This window comes from Malurus melanocephalus, unplaced genomic scaffold (assembly GCF_030028575.1).
Source record: "Malurus melanocephalus ecotype Western Australia unplaced genomic scaffold, MMel_1.1 scaffold_15, whole genome shotgun sequence".
Classification (NCBI taxonomy): domain Eukaryota; kingdom Metazoa; phylum Chordata; class Aves; order Passeriformes; family Maluridae; genus Malurus; species Malurus melanocephalus.
Window position 1 is genome coordinate 4,632,631 of NW_026623247.1, and position 21,624 is coordinate 4,654,254.

The window sequence follows — 21,624 nt, forward strand, 5'->3', positions numbered from 1 at the left end:
TTTAGTTCTTCCTGTTGCTGGCTGTTCTGCTCTTTGATAGCACTTTGGGCCAATAACCATTGCAGGGTTAGCCCTGCACTTCAAATACAATGCTGTGTAGTAGAGGTTTGTATCGTGTGTTTGCCTCCTAACTCCTGTGTTTCTGTTCTAGGTCACTTTCCAAATAAAGCTATGCCTTCAGCAGGAACCTTGCCATGGATACAGGGGATCATCTGCAATGCCAACAATCCTTGTTTCCGCTACCCAACTCCTGGGGAATCCCCTGGTATTGTTGGAAACTTCAATGCCTCCATGTGAGTCTGTCTGCTTTTGCCTCATCTCCTTTCTTGGGAAAACATGGGGAAAAGAGATATTTGGAAGTCACCAACTAGTTGTGAAATCTTACACTATTGAAGGGTTTGTGGTTTCCACTGCTTCTGAAGTGCAAATTCTTCAGTTTCCAGGTTCATAGGGGCTAGCAGAGTGCTGGTAGGTGTGCAGAATACCCAGGTCCAAGCAGTTCAAGTTCCTGGTGAATGAAAAGTTGTGCCTGGGTAAGGACTGAGTCCTTACTTTGGTCTGAGCTCAGAATTTGGCCCATAAAAATGTAAGGCTTTTTAAGATGCCCTTTCTCCAGAGCGTCTCCTTCCCTGTTAATGAACCTCAGAGCAGTTTAGAGTGAGAGCAGTGGAACAGGTTTGGGGGAAATTGTATCTGTAGATGGTGGCTTGCAGAGCTCATGACTTCTGATTGTTTTTCTGTTTTCTGCCAGTGTTTCCCGCCTGTTCTCAGATGCCAAGAGGTTACTGCTGTACAGCCAACAGGACACAAGTATAAAGGATGTCCAGAAGGTCCTGGGAAAACTACGCAAGTTGGGAAATTCCTCTGGCTTAGGTAATAGCCTGATAGAGTCAATATGTGGCAYTTCTGATCTGGTTCATTCTGCCTATGTGTAAATTTCAGGAATGTGAATATGTGCCATAATATGAATATGTGCAGTTATAACAGCTTATCAAACCTTTTCCAATCCTGCAGAAGTACCTTAAGCCTCTCCTGTCAGAGCTTTGTGTGCTCTTTAATTTATTTGGTGGAAGAGAAAAGGGATGGTGTGTAATGCCAAGAACAGCAGCTGTTTTGGATGTGAAATTACAGTCCTGGGTGCACTGAAGTTAGTCTAAGTGCTGGTTTTCTCACAGGAGTCCAAATAGTGTGTCTTTTYGAAAAGCACTAGTTATTTTGATATTTTGTCCAAGCAGTGAACACAATGTAGCTACAATTTAGTGTTCTACCCCCTGACCTCCAGAGGAAAGTGTGCGGGAATAAAACAGATGGGGAAAAGCTGATGGTGGCCTCCAATTTACAAACTCAAAGCTGATTATTATCTGACAATGAAGTATTCATTTTGTTTTGTTTTGGAGGGGTGTTTTTGTTCCTATATGACTGGCGTAGTATGTTTCATTCCGATATTGTCTGCCAGGATTTTGCATGCCAGGGTACAAAATAAAATAATTTGACTGGGGGGTTTGCATGAAAAATTAGAATCCTCCCATTTTCAGCGTGCGTGAGAAGATGGTGTGCCCTCCTGTCCTGTGCAGATGTGTGTGACTAATGTGAGATCATATGGGAAGCTTGCAGCAGAGCTGAGGATGTGAAAAAACTCTGCCCAGCCTCAGGAAGTGTGGCAGAGCTCTTATTATTGCCAGGTCTCTCTGTCATGGCAACTTGTAAAAGTTTCTTGGGATATTCTTCTCTGAAAGATTGTCTATCTTGGCTGCTTTGTTAATGTGGCATGTGTCTAATGGAAATGATTGAAAGTAATGGTTTAGAAAGATATACAGCAGGGAGATAGAAAGGGGAGCACAGCCATTGAGGGTTTCACCTACAGGCTTTATGCAGCATGCAGAGCTCTTTGGATGTAGATGGTATTTTAGTGTTTTATGAAAATGGTCCTTTGTTTCACAGCTATAGTTCCTCCTAGYTCTTTTCATTTTAGCATGGCTCAGGCAGGCTGCAGGAAGAAAATTAATCTGACCTGGTATGATATGAACAGAGTCTAAGTCTGACGTATGCTGAGCACACTTAAAGCAGAGATGGTGTTTTTACATCCTTTCCTGTGTTCCTCAGTACATTGCAGGTCTTTCTGGAATAATCTGTACTGTTAGTGATGGGCTGGCAGGTGTGTGCTGATTGTATGTGCAGACATGGACTGTGCAAGGTGTTTGTCTCAGGTATTTTACCCCTTTCTCTGCCATTCAGGGCTGTGAGGAATCCTGATGTGATCAGATCTATACAGAATACTGTGGTCTGCTGACTCAGCATTAGTTCATACTTTGTATAAAGGACACTCCTCCTTGAGGAGCTCAGTATCGATTCCACCTGGCCTCTCCTTATACTCAGGGAACTGTTATGGAGCATCCTCATGCTTTTTCCTAAATCTGCAGCAGCTTCAGAGGGGAGAGAAAGCAGAGTGAACCCTTTGCAGAGAGATGAACACATAATGAGCACAGCCAAAATAAGTTAAATTACTGTTTCCCAAGGAGAAGTTTAATATTGTTCTCTTGTATGTCTTCAAATATTTGATTTGCTGGGAACAAGCTCTCTCCATCAGAGTGACAGATACTGTTGTTACTGGATTGTACACTTTCAGTAGTGCTTCTTTTACACTTGTATTGGCAAGTTAACTCTTCCAGAGAAAGTAGGCACTGGTGTTTTGTATTGAGACATACAGTAAATGTCAGACATGGACATTTACAAGAACACTGTCAAAGCTGCTGGGAAGGTTTGAGGGGGAGGAGTGATTCCAGGAAGCRTTTTGCATATGGAGTACTGTACAAGTTGAAAGTCAGAAGGCTCATGTTTCTCTCCACTATAAAGTCTAGTGGACTGACTGCAAAAACAAGCCTTAGACACAGTCATCACAGATTATATTTCTATAATAGAATATTTCAAATGTGTAATCAAAAAACCAAGCCTCTGTATCATTAGAATGACAGAATGTCTGTTGTTGGTAAGGCTTTTGGAGAACAAAGCCTGTTTGTCCTTTTTATGCTCATTTACAAAGCCCTTCAGCTCGGTGGTCCCTGCTGCCCACTCCTTGGCTGTGTGATTCATTCTCTGACAGCATGTATGAAACAGCATCCTTCAATCATAGAAGTACTCATGTATTTATACTCAGCAGTGCTTAGAGTGCAAGGAAGGTCAACCCTCAGTTGCTGCTGCTGATCAGGTGTGAGAGATGCAAATCCTCTTCACTCTGGGCATTTCCTTCAATGACTCTGGGAACCTGAGAAGACAGGAGGAGTGGATGGCAAGTGCCACCCAGTCTGAAAGCACCATCTTTATACATGTGTTCACCCCAGTAGCCGGAAGGCTGATTATTGATAAGCTAATAATTGAAAACCTTGTATCCTGTATGTTCTAACTCTGGCCTGGATCTGAAGCCATGTGAATTGGTGGCTTTGCAGCTTCCCTAGTGTGAGGGACTGTATGCTCCCTGATGTGACATGGGCTCTGCAGCTCCCTTCTCCCCTCACACACCCTTCCCACTATTGCCTGATGATTTTGAAAGAGGCTTCCAGAAGGTGATCTCTCGTTGCTAGCATACAAACTGGACCTGAGCTAACGCTGGTCATGTAGAGCATTCATGTCTTATCTGGGTTCTGATATCTGAATCTGTTTAGACAGCATTTGCCAAAGTCCTTTCACTTGAAATTCTTTAAAACAACCCTCACAAACTAATATTCAATGTGTGACTCAGTGTCATCTGATCTGAAGTTAGGCATGAGCTGAACCTTGAGGAAGGGAGACTTACCTAAGATGGCAGACTACTCAGGTTGTTTACACGGGTACGTGCAAGTCAGTGCCTTCGTTAAAGACAAGGTAGGACTCTTAGGTGTTGTTCAGGTTTGGTTTGTGCACTCATTCCCACAAGCTCTTTATCTTAGGCACTTCTTGAGGAGGTGGGAGATAATCCCTCATAACAGSGCAGCCTGTGCAGGAGTTCCAGGAGGAACAGCAGAGAAGAGCTCTCTCATRGAGAGGAAGGTGTTATCAGCAGGGAACAGTCCAGTGTTGCCTCATGTTCTTTGGGCAGGATAAAGTGGTGTGAGGGAGTTCAGAACATAACAGCTCTCACACTCCATGGGTGCTGCTGTTGTGTGGCTGCTTCCAGCAAGCCCCGAGCAGTGAAATCTACGTGCGGGCACACACATACCGTCACATAATCAATTCTGCAGGCAGGTGCCAGGTGCCCTCTCTGTCCCACTTGTTRTGTTACATCTCTGTCCAGCAATGTCACCAAGGTCTTTAACACTCATGATAAGGCAGAGTGCAAATCAGAACAGAGAGTAAAGACCTTGGTGACGGCACTTTCAAGAGCATGGTGGGGCTGATGGGATTGCCAGCTGCAGTATCACAGAATCGTTAGGGCTGGAAGAGAGCTTCCAGATCTTCGACTCCAACCCTGCCATAACACTCTCCAACTAAACCATAGCACCACACTCTACATCTAATATTTTTTTTTTAAACACATCCAGGGATGGTGACTCCACCATCTCCCCGGGCAGACCATTCCAGTACTTCTGTTCCAGTATCACTCTTTCTGTAAAAAACTTTTTCCTAATATCCAGCTTACATTTCCATGGTGCAGCTTAAGACTGTGTCCTCTCATTCCACCAGTTGCTCCCTGGAGAAAGAGATCAACCCCTACCTTTCAGGAAGTTGTAGGGGGTGATAAGGGACTCACCTCTGAGTCTCCTTTTCTCCAGGCTAAAACAGTCGTTCCTCAGAGGGCTTGTGTTCTAAGCCCTTCACCAGCCTTGCTGCCCTCCCCTGGATGTGCTCAAGTGTCTGTGTCCTTCCTAAACTGAGGGGCCCAGAACTGGACACAGCACTCAAGGTGCAGCCTCACCAGTGCCGAGTGCAGGGGAAGAATAACCTCACTGGTCCTGCTGGCCACGCTATTCCTGTAGGTTTGGATCTTACCAAAGTAGATTTGGATTACGGATTGCAGACACTGAATTTGCAGCTGGCCTCAGAACAATAACACAGGTTAAGTGTTTGCAAGAAATAAGCTTTTCTTGTGTTTTGAACACAAGAAGATACTGCTTGCTRTTGACTCTGAGGCATACTTCCTTTATTTTTTCTTCTGTTCACAAGACTCCAAAATACTTTTTTCTGCAATCTGTGGGGTAGTAAATCAACAGGTATAATTAAAGCCATTTTCTTAGGTTGCTAAAAGTTGCAGATATAAACCAGCCTGGCTCGTATTTGCTGCATTGCTCTTAGTTTTCAGTGATCCCAAAGGGAACGTTTCTTTTCTTGAAGCCAGCCCAATGAAACAAAAATGGAAAATGAAATAGGCAGAGGGAAACAAACATTGCCTAAGAAATTGCATCAGATCTCAGGCTATTATTCCACGTGTTCCCTGCCTATCCCTGTTCTTTGCTGGMTTAGCACTACTTGTGGTAGAGGAGAAATGTCAGCTGGGTGGCATTCTTTGCTGATGTTGCAGCCTGCTACACAGGGAGATGTTGAGACTGAAGGAGTTTGCAGTTTGGTCAGTGCTATTAGTGTGTCTTTTATTTGACACGGCTAAAGAACAGCCTTGGGAGAGGTTTTCTGGTGGATTGTGTATTACTGTGTGATTACAGGGTGCTCATAGAAACAGGATGTCATGCATTATCTSCTGGGTACATTAAGGTGATGGCTAATTCCCTCCTCAGTGTCTTGTCCCTAACAAAATTGACCCCACACCCTCAAGCCAAACATTTAGATTAATTCTTATACCTCCCCACGCCTCCCTAATTAAAATGATTGCCTCCTTGACTTCCTCTGAGAGGAATCCTAGCAAAAACCAGACAGGCTAGAATGAAGACCAACAAAAACCATGTGTCCAGGTGGCCTTCACCCCTGAAACATCTGCAAACACCAACTGTAGCAGGGTGGCATTCCTGTTGCTGTGCATAAATATACACCTGGGTTCTCTGATAGTGTGCTCCACAGTGGCATTCAGGTCCTTGCCTTTCCTTTAGGCCAGGGGAAAAGTGCTGCCAAAAATGCTGTCCTGTGGTATCAGTAGAGACATCTTGATTTATTGGGGTAGGTAGGAGGGCTGCTTTACCTTTGTGTTTTCAGTACCAATTTGTTTGCACTAGACTTCAGCAGAACTCCCCAGGGCATTCCTGGCTGTTGCTGCCTCCCAGCCCAAAGCATCCATCCAGAAAAGGGCAGCCACGGACTTTGTGGGGCCATTTCTGCTGTGATCAGATGCAGTGGAATGTCACAAYGAGCAAGTGGAAGAAGYGGCTGGTTCTGGGTGCYTGGATTGCACAAATAWTGTGRTGTACCATGTTGATTKGGTAGGAGATTCAGGTACACATGGSAGTTTTCCCACATTTGGCTAATTAATTTATTCTTCAAATCTCTATGTTGCTGATTAGGCACAGACATGCATGTGTTTTGGTTTTTCCAAGAAACATAGATTGTTTTGGCAACTGCAGATCTCCTGGAAAAACCTTTCCAACACATTCTTGGAAGGGCAGTTTAAGTCTCTTACTACAGGTAGTGGACAAAGTCTCTGTGTGAATCCAATGGGTCTGTTATTTTTTTCTATCTGAAACTGAAACTGGGAGGCTGACAGTCAAGAGATGTGCAAAGAGAGAAAAGACTTCTTAAGGCAGTGTTGGACCCAAGTTTTTTGTTGGGCAGTTAGGTATGTAGCTTTAATTAGTGAGGTGGCATGATATTAGCCTGATTCAGAAAATAGCATGCTATAACTACAATATAACTSTATATGCAATTACCACTTTCAATAGAGCCACCTTCTGCTTTYCTTATTATTTGGAAGCCAAGGATGTGATTAAGCTAATAAAATTATCTTGATAGAGGTTAAGGTGCAGAGTTCTGCTGTACTACTAAATGTATTTCTTGTTTTCCATGGAACTGTTCCTGGACAGTTGTTATTAARTGACTTTGCTTAGGTGTTGAGATGGATAGAAACACATACATCATCATGTGTATTGCTGTATTCTGATTCTGTAGAACTGGGCTTTAGTGCCTGCTTTTGGTCTAGCTTTCCTTTTTACAGAGATGCTTTTGAGTTCAGACAAGTTTAGAATTATGCCAGCTTGTATTCTAGGTAGATGTGTACAGATGCAAGACAGCAAGAGTGAAATCTCTTTAAATGGGGAATTGAAAMAAAAACACATGCAAAGTTATGTTAAATCTGGCCTTGCTGTAGTATCTGCACTGTGCTAGATGGCGGAGCTTGAGAAAAACATTTTTGAGAGTCCTATCACAGAAGATTGTGTGAACCCTGTTAAAAACACACAGGGAGAATTGCAAGCTTGTCAGCATAAGGCTGCACTGTCAGTAAGGTTACTTTAGAGCCAGCTAACCCAACTGTGCCAGTTAATGGTTTTACTGCATGTGGGAGAGTCAACAGTGCCCGTAACTTCAGTCAGCAACAGAACTATTCCAACCAAATTACCGTTTCTTAAGGGCACCACCTTTATCTTCCTTAATTTGTCTAGATAAAGACACAATGATAAAGAAAACAAGATTTGCTTACTGTGCATGTCAGTAATTAGTATTAGTACTGCAGAAGTAGGACCATTTTTAAAAGTTCCGGTTGTTTTCTTTAGTCTTTAGCCTCATCTGTCAGGGCTGACTTTTATTTTAAATCAGTAAATAAAGTGGACAGTATTAAGTGAACAGTCAAACCTGTCACACTTTGCTGTTTTCTTCTTTTTGTAGATAGCCTTATCAGTATAACTTGCTTATGTCAGGACTGTGTTGCCAAAACTTACACTGTTTTAGCTTCAATTTGCATTTATTTTTTATGTTTTTCTATTGACTTCTGATCATAGAATCTTAATAAACTGTCTGATTTGTGGAGGATTGTATGTGGTTTGTTTAAGCTACACTCTGAGGTTAGTTGAGACAGCAAGAAAGAGACTTTTCACATTGAGCTTAGTGTTAGTAGTCCCCTAGGAAATCTGTAACACTGTTATCTGATGAAAAGTTCAGCTTTCTCAGGGGATTTCCATTGGCCTGAGCTCTCATGAGAGTGGAGATTATGAAATTGCCCCATTTGGAAAAAGCCCTGTGCACTTCTGTGTTTGATTGGTACTGAGGCCAGAGTACCTAATTTTGGTCTGACCTCCCATATCTCTTAAGTTAATATTCAGCTTTGGAGCTGTCTCTAGTAATAATACATTTTATCTTCAGCATGCATTACAAACACTTATTACCTAATTTTTACAGCATTCCTGTGAGCTAAATAAATAAACAGTTGCCAAGAAACTAGAGACCTCATTCTGAAACRCAGTAGGATGTGGCAGTTTTCAGTACACTCAGGATGCAATAAAAACTGATGGCTTTGAAATATTGTTGATGCTGAATCTAGTTCATTTTTACACAGGCAAGAGGATAGAGCACTGCTTGACTGATTTTTCTTTTTTTAAAATCCATGTCAGTTCAATATTTGTAGGCACTCTTTCATGTTCTATTTAAAATTTTTTTGCCACAAGATCAGTGTTAATACCAAGATCCTGACTAAAACCAAGCAAAATATTCTGCCACTTGTTGCTAAATTTCTGTTGCATTCAATTGAAGCTGCGAATTCTCCCCTTCCAACTCTAGAGGTTTTTTGCTGTTACTGTGTTTTATTGAGAAATGGTTGTATCTTTGTTTTATGTAAGTTTTAAATTGACTTTACAGGTTTTACGCTTATATTTTGTTTTCAGAACTCTGGAAAAAAACATTGAATTAAATGCAACAGCTGCAGAATCAAAAAATGCATGTACTTATGTATTTACTAAGTGTTAATAATCAACTGAGTTTGTTAAAACTGCATATTGCTTAGGCCTAAGAATCCTTAGCTGATAAAAAATTGGTCTAGCTCTGAAAATTTTGTGGAATGTAACTCATTTCTTAGCTAAAGTCTTGCCCTAGCCTTTTTTTTTTTTTTTTTTTTTTATGCTGACCTGGCAGCACTCTGTGTGCTAGATGTGGGGGGAGATTCATGCTGTTCTGTGACACACATCCTCTGTAAACAGCCAGAGTTTCCTTCCCTTTCTAATTTAGCTTCAGTTTTAAGGATGGTGCAATAAAAGACTTGTAAAGAATTTAAAATAAGACACCATAATGTGAGCTTTGGTGTCTTGTGGTGGTTTTTTTCCCTCCCTGAACATTTCTGTTCTTCTAAACATATACTTTTAGGGGCATATACTACCTGAGTTAGCATTTGGATGTATTTTTGCTTGACATTGTCTGCAGGTTTACGTGACCACAGACAGTCAGAATTATTAAATATAAACTCTTACATTTCTGGAGGTATTTTCCTTATAGTTGTCTATCTATTCCAACAAGTGCAGCTGAAATTTAACTGGACCATATCTGAGGCTGACGGAGCATACATTGTGTCAGAAGGAGATTTGCTRATGGGGCAAAGGCAGCTTACTGCAAAGATAGCAGTATCACGGGTCTGAGTGCCTGTTCTGGCTTGCGCCAGCCACCTCCTTAGGAAAGTGGCAGCTGCTRCCTGCCCAGCAAAATGCTGCTTCAGAGCAGTAGGGAGTAAAAAACAAAAGTGGTTTCGACATTTGAGATGTGATGTGGACATGAAATCCATTTTCRTTGTAGCAAAGGCACAACTGGTGACAACAAGGGGAGCAGCCACCACCAGTGTTTTTACCCAGCTCTGTGCCATGCTTTCTGCCTAGCAGGTGGGGAGCAGTGTGCTATAAAACCAGAGAATACAGATCAAGACAATGAAGCCCTTTAAAATCAGAAGCGTCTTTACCTACCTTGWCTTTCTTCTCTTTCATGTTAACTCTGCTGTTACCATATGAAAGTGCAAGGAATTTTACCCGTGTATCCATAGAAATAATGTATCTGGCCTCTCCAGCAGTACACTTGAACACTCATGTTCAAGTAATTGCAGTACTTTGTGACCCTGGTACACAGAATCAGGTTCCTGGCTCTTCTCTGTGTAAAACAGAGTAGTGCAAATGCTCCAGGGTGTGTTTTCAGCCAGCAAGTTATGTCAGTACCAAAGGGAAGGAATGGTTATTTTATTGGGAGTTTGGAAGAAAACCAACCAGAAGGATGAACTCCTAGAACTACCAAGGCAGGACCATCCTGATATAGTGCAATATAGTGTCACACTTAGAATATGAGAGACATGATTTCCAGGCAAGACTTCATGTGGATTTGGGCAATCTTTATCTACTAAGCATCTGTTTTTCAGTCTTTCCCAAAGATTGAGAAAGTTCTTTAATTATTTGAAGTGCTGTTGCTCAACAGTATAATTTGTAGTAGCAAAGGGCTTGAATGGTTGCAAAGGTTGTCCTAAACTAGGCCCAGAGACATAATCTTTTCTTTAGTGCTGAAGTTTGAGGGTTTTTCATTCCCTGAAGTTGGACTTGAAACCCAAAAGCAAACCCAAACATCTATCCATAAGAATAACTTTGCAGTGACAAATTAAATGGAAATGGAGGGAGCACTCATTGGAGATTGAAATAATTTAGATGTAGATATGTTTTCAGTGGAAGTAGACAGTATTTCTGGCTAAACTAAGTGCAGTATAATGATTGGCTTATTGTTGTTAATCTTTAGCATTTTTTCATTGGTTTTACTCTTGATTCTGAAGATGGCTTATGGTGCAGTGTGTTAGAAAAGGAGCATTAGGATTTGGCACTAAATTCAGAAGAATTAGGTTTTCCTGAACATAGGAGAAGAGCCACTATGATCTGCTGACTGCAGAACTGGTGTCTTGCTAAACTTCACAATAAGTCAGATGTCAGTCAGGTTCCCTGAATTTGTGACTAGTGAGAGGAACAGATGTCTGGCAGGATGACCCTTCACACCCAAGGGAGGGGTAGCTTTTTCTCTTCTCATCAGCCTTTCTGTGTTAAGGAGGAACAAATACAAGTTCAGGACAGTCAGGGTGCTTTGATCCTGGAAAGCTCTTCCTGCCCTTTTGCTTAAGGTTTATTATTACCCATGCCAGTTCTGTGGGGGGAGTTCTTCAATCTGGATAGGTGATAAGTAGGAGGATATTGCTGGAATCATTCTACCTGTGTGTTTTGGGGATTCAGAATGATTCCCATATAAACRTTTTCTGTTTGTGTTTGAGCCAGCAGTCTCATGGATGCGTGCTTACATAGCCAGCTTATGAAAACATTTCCGCTATTAGTAATGGTCATTTGATTAAAATGTCCAGCCCTGCTTTTTCCTGTGATTTGAATTTCCACTAAATTTAAGGTCACTTGCTCCAGTATAAGGGATTGTGGATAGGGTCCTTCTTGGCTTATTCTTTCAACTTCTGCTTAGCTCCCTGCATTTTTAATGGTATAATGCCATTCCTTGTTTGCTTGTGTTTGCCGTTTGAGTAGCTGTATGTGACTGGATGTGACTGTGCCATTTGGTTTCAGTCTCTCTGTTGTTTGGGGTTTTTCAWTATATTTTACTTTTTGTTCTTCTGAAACATCTAAAAGCTGCATATTGTTTAGGGCATAATATTCCTTGTGCAGTGAGAATGCAATCCTAACAGCAAAGCCTTACTTTCTGCTTCTGTAGAAGGACCCATCTTGCCCTGAACTGGGTTCGACCTTTGGAGAACCTTTTCTGTACCACCTCTAAATGTGTTCTGTTTACTACTCCTGAAAATAATTCTGTTGTAATAATGAAGTGTTTTATCTGATCACGTCTGTGGTTTGTCATCTTTATGACTGACAGRCCTGTTCAGAGGCTAAGAAATTTGCAGTTTGTCCTTAGTTTGTGAATGTTAGCAGGAGAATTTTCAAACAGTTGTAATGCTTGACAATTTATGGCTCTGCTTAGGATTTGCTTCTTTAGGCAATATAATGACTATTCTTAGGTTGTTTGTTTTAAGCTTGCTTCATTTTTTTGCACTGTTAGAAGTCTGCATAATTTCTTTCTGCTTTTTTCACTGGTAAGCTCTATTTCACGCTTGTCTGTGCTGATAAGAGAATTTGCCTTGCAGAGGGGAAAGCYGTGAGAATATCTATGCTGTGGCATAACGTGGGGCTTAGGGAGGTGGTTGGGTGTGCCCCTCATTAGGCAGGAGCTCTGCAGGCTGTGTGTTCTGACAGGGCTGCTGGTGACCAGCCTGAAGCTTTTGCCYCTGTGCCTTGTGTCTTGGCTTTCTGACAGAGTGTTTCTCTTGTCATGTGTCACACARGAAGAGGGCCTGATGGCTTCTGTGGCTTAAACAACTGCACAAAGGGGTTGTACAAGGCTTGTGTTTGCTGCTGGCTTCCCATACCGGGCACAGGTTGGGTCTCAGCTGGCTTAAATGGGCTCTGCATCCTTGAAGTTGATGTACCCCAGTGAAGGCCCKCTGCGGACTGGTTTCTGTATGTGCATTAGTATGTGCTGGGAGCTGTGCTTTCTGCCAGAGTAATTATGCTGGACTGTATTTAAAGCTCTTCTAAGCAAAAAGAGTGGCTTGTAGAGGAATGGAGGTGGTCCCAGTGTCGCAGTCCAAAGATGAGAGAGGTGAGCCTGCTGCACAACATTGCCCTTTCTCTCAGGAGGGGTGCTGGCTGGTAGAGATGGATGGCAGGCTGCCTTTTCTACTCACATCACCATTTGGCATGGCAGATAAATGAAGGTGATGGGCCCTGGTTAAGGGGTGTTCACTTTGGTGTTATCTGCTGTCTGCAGAGGCAGCGCTGTTTGATGCGTGATGGCCTCACAGCAGAGAGCTGTAGCCAGCTGTAAGAACAGGTCAGGCTGTGACTGCAGAAGGAACAGCACTTTGTGAGCAAATTAGGCTTGTGTTTTCACACTAGTCGATCCTGCACAACAGGCCTGCTGAGCTGCTTGATTTCTTGTAAGCAAATCAGGGTATGCCTGTCCAACTTTTTCMGAGGGCAGTTTCAGCTCTTGCCAGCACGGAGAGTTACACGGGCAGCTCTGAGAGCTACTCTTACATCATGGGGGAAAGCTGCCCCAGAGGAAAAGAATAATTAAAGCATAGTAGCTGCCTAGAAAACCAAGACTAAAAACCTTTAAAAATATTACTTTATCATGCTTTTTGGATGTGTTGTCCAAGGTCAGGAATATAATGGAAACAGGTGAAAACTTGTTGCCTTGCCCAGCACTGTGAAAAGTCTGTTTCACATTGTCAGTCGGGATCATTGGCTCAAAAGGGTAAGTGCAGTGGCATGGTTCACCATTTGAAGATTGCTGTTTCTTCTGAGTGGCTGTTAGTTTGCTCTGGATGATGGTCAATTTACAAGTCAGTTAGTCTTTGGTTCTGCTGCTGAAATTATTTTAGAGCCCATTTTAATTTTTGTGGGAAGTAGCTTCAGACATCTTTTGTCAATAAATCACAGTGATAGGTAATGAGTGTGAAAATCAATCCAGTTCCAGTGCACCTGTCATCTATTCAAGAGGAATACCTCTCAGATAATGAAAATTTAATGCAGAGTTCCAGTGGACCTCTGCTGTGGCAGCATTTGATTTGTCTGCTCTAGTGGTCTCACCATGTGAGGGTTCCCTGAAAGATAAGACAGATTTTTAGCCAAAATCTTTGTAGTGGTTATGTGTGCTACCARTAAATTCTCTCAGCTGCTGGAGTTGGAGCTTCAGCATCTCCATGTGCTTGTGTGGTCCAAATCAGCTGTTGCTGGAAGYGTGATCAGTGAAGAAGCAGTGCCCTGGGTGAAGCAGACCTTGTGACCTTGTTCTCCAGTCACATCTGGGCAAAATTTTGCACAGACTTGACAGCCAGCCGTGCAATCAGGCTGGGCCTTACCTTGTAATAGAAGCACACTTTTACCTGAGTGGGGAGCTGTGAGTCTGAATTCTTTGAACAAGGAGAAGGTAATGCCTTGTTCACTCACTTGACATTCTTCCTGGATTTGCTCCTTCTGTTAGCTGGTGGAGACAGGTGCTGAGCTGGGAACCCACTTCTCTTTTTTTGTCTCCTTTGGGCACTTGTGGAGCCCTGCTGACTGTAAAGAATGAAGATTGTCTCCTGCCTCATCCTCTCTCACGGGTTCATCTTTCTGTGATGCTTTCGTTGCTGTTACAAAAATTATTGGGTTGCCCTATGAGCAGTCTCTGTGGTGAGAAATGAGGGTCAGAATTTCATACCAGCTGCTGTGTTGCCTTGGTACTTAGCTCTGATGAATACAGGCTTAGCCAAAGGTTAGCAAGTCTCCACAACTCTAGTGGATATAGAGAAAATAGCGTAATTATTTTAAGTTTTGCATGTTTCATCAGTGGAGAGGGAAGTCCCCTAAAGACAAAAAGCCATGTCTGTAGATAAGACATATTGCCCTACCTTCCTCTTAGCTGCTGAATTAACTGAAGGCATAAAGCTCCTTCTCCCCTTTCCTTCATTTTTTTTTTTTATAGGGGGTTAAGGTATGTGAAGCTGGGAAGTATATCTGATTGTCACAGTGTTTTCCTGAACTTGTTAGCTTTAAAGTGGCTGAAAACCTGGCATATTATAGGTTATGGGCACAAACCCTTTGGACAGGAACCCCACAAACTAACATTAGGCCTGGTGAGTTCTGTACTCTACACTGGATTGAGATAATGTTGAATGCCATTCGCGTGCCTTTTGTTTTCAGTAATGTGGATGTGAAAAACATAGCCACAATTTCCATGGGGTTCTGCTTTCCCACCTTGTTGTTTAATTTTAAAAGACACTTCACCATTAAGTTTCTGGAGGAAGGTGTGTGCTTCCAAGTGAAGGGGAGAGTAGTTTGAGAAGAGTTTTGTTCAGTAATCTGCCCCTGGAAGGCTTGCTTTTTTTTCCCCGCTTGTCTTTGGGTCTTCAAAATACTGTTGGAAATTATCAGTGCTTACTGTGGGACCTGTTGTRATCATATTTGTAGTGAGATCAGCAAATTAAAACTGATTCCCAGCCATGGCTGACCCACTTTCTGAGCTCATGAAAATAACTGGGGATGTGTTTCTGGAATGAGGAAACTAAAATGCTATGGCTTTTGGACCACAGATACTTCCTTCACTGCACAATCAGTGGTCATTTCTGGTCTGCATGGAGCAGAGACCCCACATAGCACATTTTTTGATTTGCTGTTTTCTTACAGTATTTTAATTTAGTTGTTTATTTTAATCAATAATACAGCAAACACAGAGGTTGTTYTTCTTCACTAATTCACGTGAATGTCTTGAGCTCTTTGAATACGTTTTGGGTTGTTTTTTTTTTCTTTCTATTGTCACAAAGATTTGATTTTTAAGCAAGGATTGACGGTGTACCACTGTGCCCAGGAGTGAAGGTATTTGAAGAGGTTAGGTTGTCAGTAAAATGTAAACCTTAAAAGGTAATACAGAATTACAGTCCTGTAGGAGATGCTCTGTGATATGAAAATCTAAGAATTTCTGCGTTTTACGCCCAGAATGCAGCCGCACATTTCGTTTGAACTGTGTGGAAATAAAGGACAGCTGTGCCTTTTGTGAAGTCAGTACCCATGAAATGCTRCCATGTGTGATTGTCTAATCCTGACTGGTGACTTCAGAGAGGAAGGGAAGTTTTGTGGTTAAGGCACAAGATCTCCAGGCCTGGGAGCTCTCAATTATGCTGGAAGCTTCCCTATGTGACCATACGAAGGAAGGTTCTCCCTGTTACACATGGGTTATGGATATCTCCTCTGCTTGTTTCACATGGTGTTGATGGTCTCTGTGGCGTTGCCGAAGCTGGAGCTGGTTAGAGCTAAGGCATTTCAGCCTGACCAGACCTGCAGGTTTGGGGTGTTATTTGCGTAAGTTTATAAGCAAAGTCTCTGTTCTCTGCTGTTGCTCCCTTGGTGYCAGGACTGGAACTGTAAAAGTAACCTGCCATGGGGAAAAGCTGTCTCAGGATTATTTCTGCTGACTGTTCCACTACTGAATCAGCAGGATGGTTCACATCAGATTTAACTGTCTTTGAGTGTATTTACTTAGTCTGACCTCAAGTTTATCTCCACATTTTTGCCTAGGGCTTTGCTTGCTTGCTGGGGCCAATGTTTCAGCCAGGAGGCCGAACCCTGTAGTGTTTGGTGAGGGAAACTGTGGGGCTGCAGCTCCACTGATTTTCCATTGAAGATGAAGACAAGTGGGAAGGAGAAGGCTGCCTATCAAAGAATATGGAGAGATTGCTCTCCAGTGTGCTGCCTGGCATGAGAGGAGACATGCAAGTTATATCATGTTTGAGTTGACATTGTCTCACGTGTTTTGGGTAACTTGATAGTGTGTCTAAATTTTTGTGGCAGGAGAATATTGCAGAAGTAGGCCTGTAGTGGTAAAATGTGCACTTCCTCTCCAAGGGTTTGCATTATTAGGTAAGCTTGGTACTAGCCTTCAAAAGACTTACCTGTTGCTTTTGTTTTTCATTTTTGGAGCAGTTTTTTTAAGGAATGATCTTGTATTTCCTTGGGCCCTAGTGGGCAAGCAATTGYCATGGATGGGAATGGCTGTTTTCAAGAGGAATCCTTTGTTAACTCTTTGTCTGTTCAAGGTATCCAGAGAAAGAATTAAGGCACATTACAGTGTTTGGTGCTTTTGTGTGGTTTCATGTGTGAGTTGTTATTTRTGCCTCCATGGTTGAAGGGGATTGYATAAAACATTAACCCACAAACCCTGGAAGTAGGATCAGACAGGATGGGGAAGAAAATGCATGGTAAGAAGGGCTGGCTATTTGCTTAGGGCATTGCAGCCARCACTGGAGTGTTGGGATTTCGTCTCTTGGTCTTGTAGAGCTTTCACGTGTGGTTTTGGGTACTGATCATGGGTTCATGATCAGCTGGCTRGAAGCCAAACACTCCCCCACAGTCTTGGTAACTTCGTGTTCTATTTCCTTCATGTTTTACTCCAAACGATGATGAAAACTCCTACAGATGTTTGTAGGAGTTCCTTGGAAGACAGCATTGATTTTCAGCAAATTCTAGTGCTGAGCAAGTCTGAAAATGCTTGGCATGGCAAAAAAAGGTAGGGATGAATGCTCTGGATTAATGCCAGGTTGGTTAATTACAGCTGTGGAAGATAGTGGCTCTTTGTTATTCCCCTCATGATTACAGGCAGGTGAGTGGGAATATCAGTGTAGTTCAGGTTGCTTTCCTGCAGTTGCCTRTAGAATATCTCCTTAACCAAGAAAATCATGCTTCCATATAGCAAAAGCTTCYGAGCCAAACCCAGAAAATAGCCTAGACAAACCCAAAAGCAACATAACACCAGGAAGCAGAAAAGTGGAAGGATTAATGCTGGCTACCTTTTTTTTTTTTTTTCCAAAGGCATGTGGCCCTTTAAGAGACGCTTGAAAAGTATCTTAAATGGGAACAGATTCAATGAAAAAGCTTGCAAGCATCTGATCTCTGCATACCAGTGTGCCTTCACTCAGCCACCCCTTTGTCCATCTGAGTTTCTGAACAGCTGATGATCTCACCAAAAAATAAACAAGCTGCAGAAGTGTTTAGRGAGTTTGGCACATTTAGGAAGTAACCAAGGAATCGGGGTGGGGGAAGTTTTTCCTCCAGTTGCAGTGAAGCAGGGTACTTTTCAGCCTCCGCTGGAAAGAAAAGGACGTTTTTACATTATTGCAGGAGCCAGATCTYTTCCCAGCTTTTCCTCAGGCAGAGAGTGGGGGTGAAGGTTGGTTTTGGTGACGGGGTTCAGTGGGGCGTTTGCAAAAAACCAGCATGTCCCAAAACCAGCATATTCACAAGTGGTCCTGCCGTGTGGGAGAGAGGAGCGCGAGGGAGAAACTTTTGCCCCAGAGTAACCTCCGCGTTGCCTCAGCAGAGGCGGGTGATTTACTCCTTCGTGTGGAACAAAAAGGCAACGGGGAATTTGTAACTGGATATGTAGATGAGGGAGCAATGACCGTCAGTAACCCCGTGTACTTCATGCCGCAAGAGCAGAGCGCGTGGTTCCTCCCCTTGCCGGCTCCGCTGCCAGCATCAGGCAAGCACGAGTGGCACCCGGCCTCCCTGCCGCCTCCGTGGCACCCTGAATGCACACCATGCTTTTTCCTGGGAGGAGGGCATTCTTGACAGTGTGATCTGCCCAAGCTGAGCCAAAACCACCCCCTAGAAAAACAAAACCAAGTGACAAAAAAAAACAAAAACAACAACCAAAACCAAATAAACAGAAAACCCAACCAAAAACCTAAACTCACGCTGTACCAAAAAAAACCCACCTGCCAAAGCGATGGGTGAAAAGGTTGTTACAGCTTTTCTCGAAAGGAGAGGGGAAGGCACAAGCCCCTGGTTCTTCCATGTCATTACTTTCTCTTTAGAGATTGTCCTTTCCAGTATTCGCTCTGGGCTGCAAGTGYCCCTTCTTCCAAGAGTAGAAAATGTTGAATGATACCTAGCTACATGTCTTACTCAGAATGAAAATGKTCACTCTGGTAAATCCTGTAGGACTTGGTCTCTCATCTCCTCCTGGCATAGCTGCTTTGCTCATCACTTGYTCAAGCATTGTTGAGATAGAGTTGTCCTCTCTGTCTCTTAAAGAAAACAACGAAAACCAAATCAAAACTACCCCTCCACACACACCTAAACAGACCACAAAACAAAAAATTGTCACACGCACAAAGCCCAAGAAAATAACCCAAAACAACGGGAGAGTCAGCTTAAAATCCAGTTTTGTGAACTTTAGTAGTGAGCTTGGATTATAATTTCCAGATGGTTCCCCTCTACAGTGATGAATATACGAATTTGTTTTAAAGTCAAGAGCTGAAACAACAATGGCTTGAGAAGGTAAAGCATTTGGGAAAGAAAATGGAAACAATTCTGTGAATGTTTTTTAATTCTAAGTAGCTAAGATTGTTTCCTAGATCTGAGTGCCATTCTGTATCACACCTGTGTGTCTGCATGTGTCAGACTTTTCAATTTATGGAAGAGTACATCAACTGTTAACATAATTAACTGCAGAGCCATAAATCCCTCAGCGGTCCATGCACTAKCTCGGTTCCATGTTCAGTAACAACACAGGGATTAAGTGCTAATGCTGTAGTAAGTTTTAGCTCAGATCAGGGGAGCAGCTTGGTGTGCCTTGCTTCCGTGTATGTGTAAGCAAATTGAGCTGAAGTAATGATGTTAATAGGAGTTGGTTTTGAAAGTGGGTTGATTTTTTTATTGTTGGTTTGGAGATTTTTTTTTTTTTGAGACCAAGACATCATGGGTCGACATTTCTGAAGCCTGCCAAGTCTCAGAGCACTTACCCGCAGCTCCTATTTTCCCTTTGTGCTATAGTTTGTATAAGTCCCTCTCCCCCTTTTGTCAGCTTTGCTTTTCCTGTTCAGAGCTCTCACACGGTTTCCTTTTGGCTTTGCCGTGACCAGAATGTTGCTTGTTTTGTCACTTTCCAGACTTGAAACTTCGGGATTTCCTGATTGACAATGAGACATTCTCTGACTTCCTCCATCATAATGTGTCCATGCCATCATCTGCAGTAGAGGAGCTACTGGATGCAGAGGTCAACCTCCAGCAGGTAAAGAGTACTTTCAACTCCTAACATAATTCTTGTCTATTGTTTATTTGGCTGTAGTGCCAAGATCTSTGGTGCTGGACCCCTCTGTGCTAGGTGCTTTAGAAATACAGAGRAAAATGTATTTCCCACTTCTCTCTTGCTTCTTGCCCTCAAATAACTATGTTATTTGGTGTTAAGCTCTAAAAGGACACTAGGAACCCATGTGCAAACATTTCGACCTGCATAAGAAAATAGTACCCTCAGATTAAATGGGATTTCTTCCTTTCTCTTTTTTTCTTTTTAAGGAAGTAAAACATTAATTAAGCTGCTAGTGCTGTTCTGAYTGTTTTCAGTTGCTCAGCTTGGACTGGAGCAGTTTCTATGTCTTGCTCTGCCTTAGGTTCTTATGCAGCAGAAGTAGCTATACTTTTAGGTTTGTGGCCAACACTTCAAGACAGGCATACTGTATATTACACAGTACAAGAGTCCTGATACCCTGAGTGCTACTGTGGTTGCAGTCATAAACATAGCTGGTGGTGACAATGGGCTAGAGGCCCTGTCCTCTGCTGGCTGTGTGCCATTGTCAAGCTTGTAACATGTTTTTTGCTAGGCTTGATGAATTAGTCCACCAGCATCCTTTCTAATGCAGAAGTCAGAGGAGACTTCAAAGCAAGACTCAGGGTTCTTGTGAAGCAGTGCAAAAGATGGTATGCAAAAAGAGGAGGAAATCAGTTTTGCTCCTCAACTCCATATGAGATCTTTTCATTGAAGTGGAATGGATTAAGTCCTTTTAGTCTTTGTTTTCCTGTAGTTAGAGATGCTGTCCTGCTTTGCACACATTGTCTTATTCTTCAGTGAATTCTGTCAAGCCTCTGTTTTAGTGCATATCCTACAAGTTAAGGATATGTTCTACTGAAAAATGTGAAGTGGAGAAAAAATTCTTAACCTTTTTAGGCTGCAATATTTGTTTTACTTGAAACTACTTTGCATGAAATTCAAGCTAGGTTAAGAGGATCATGATACAGATGATTCTGGAAGGGTAACTGAAAGATCCATTCTAATAATTCACCCTAAACTAGTGGAGAGGCAGAAAGCTTTTCAAACAGGCAGAAAGCCTGACCTTACATTGTGTGACTGCCACTCTGTATCGGTTGTATATGGAAATGGAAGGACRAAAAAAGCTTGGCTTTTATCTATAYAATAGATCTGAAGGGTGGCAAAGGGCTGGTCAGTCAGCTAGTTCTTCCTGGAATGCTTCAAGATGTCTTCTTGTTTATGTAATTCTGAGCTGATTCTGCTGGACCACTGGGAGTGATGCTGTGAAGTTGTAACAGCATTTTGTGCTCAGGGATGGCAGAAAGAGCTAATCATAGCAACAGGACACTCAGCTGCAGAGCAGGGGCACCTCAAATTTTCCTTGAGCACTTTTCTAAGTGCTAGAGATGCAGACCCTTCTCTCTTTTTAGAATGACTTTATCTGACTCACAAAATGGACTTCTTTGATTTTGGTGGAGATCTGGGTCAGTCTGACCTCACTGCTGAGCTGGCTAGTGACTTCAGTATTAATAGGCAGTGTTTGTTAGCTCTGTGAATGAGTGGGTTGCAGCTTCATTCAGAAGTCATGTGGTAGAAGGGCCTATCCAGAGTATGCCAACCTTTCTCAGCAAATACAGGCACCTTTGGCAGTCTGTTGATGTCCTGGGGTTGTTAACAAGGCCAGAGATTATGATATGCAATCAAGTAAGGAAATTAAGTCACCAAGGAGATGGGACTGTTCACTGATGTTGCTGTAATGTCAGCACTCAACATGCTCAGCACGATTGTGTGTCCAGCATACTGAAATAAGTGCAGACAGACCGAAGAAACCAAAGCCTTGCCTTGATGGGGCAGAATGGGTCAGCCTTGTGTTTTTCCAGTCATACCAGGTGTGCTCAGAAGGGTGTGGGATTTGGAAGGTGCCTGGGTCAGCAGTGGGCAGGCAGCTGTGTAATCAAGTCTGGTATGCTGCTGTTGTCCAGGTGTGGCCAGACAGCTCTTACGTGGCATGGAATCAGGAGTAGATCCCGTGTTTCTGAAAAGCTGAAGGCACAGTGAGATCCTGGGCCAATACTGCAGCATGACACATTGAATAGCAGTGATGACTAAATAGTAATGGCCAGTGCATATTCTGCTTGGAACAAATCTCTGTTT

At 42.7% G+C, this 21,624-nt stretch overlaps 1 protein-coding gene across 4 annotated transcripts in view; it reads left to right on the forward strand.

Annotated features, from left to right (window-relative positions):
- The window catches only part of ABCA1 (ATP binding cassette subfamily A member 1), a 91,142-nt gene that overhangs the window by 23,759 nt on the left and 45,759 nt on the right, over positions 1-21,624 (forward strand). For all 4 annotated transcript variants that reach the window (XM_057385205.1, XM_057385196.1, XM_057385221.1 and 1 more), the window contains 3 exons: positions 152-293; positions 752-873; positions 19,334-19,455. In XM_057385205.1, the coding sequence (XP_057241188.1) occupies positions 152-293; positions 752-873; positions 19,334-19,455 (386 nt within the window). The remainder of the gene's footprint in view (positions 1-151; positions 294-751; positions 874-19,333; positions 19,456-21,624) is intronic.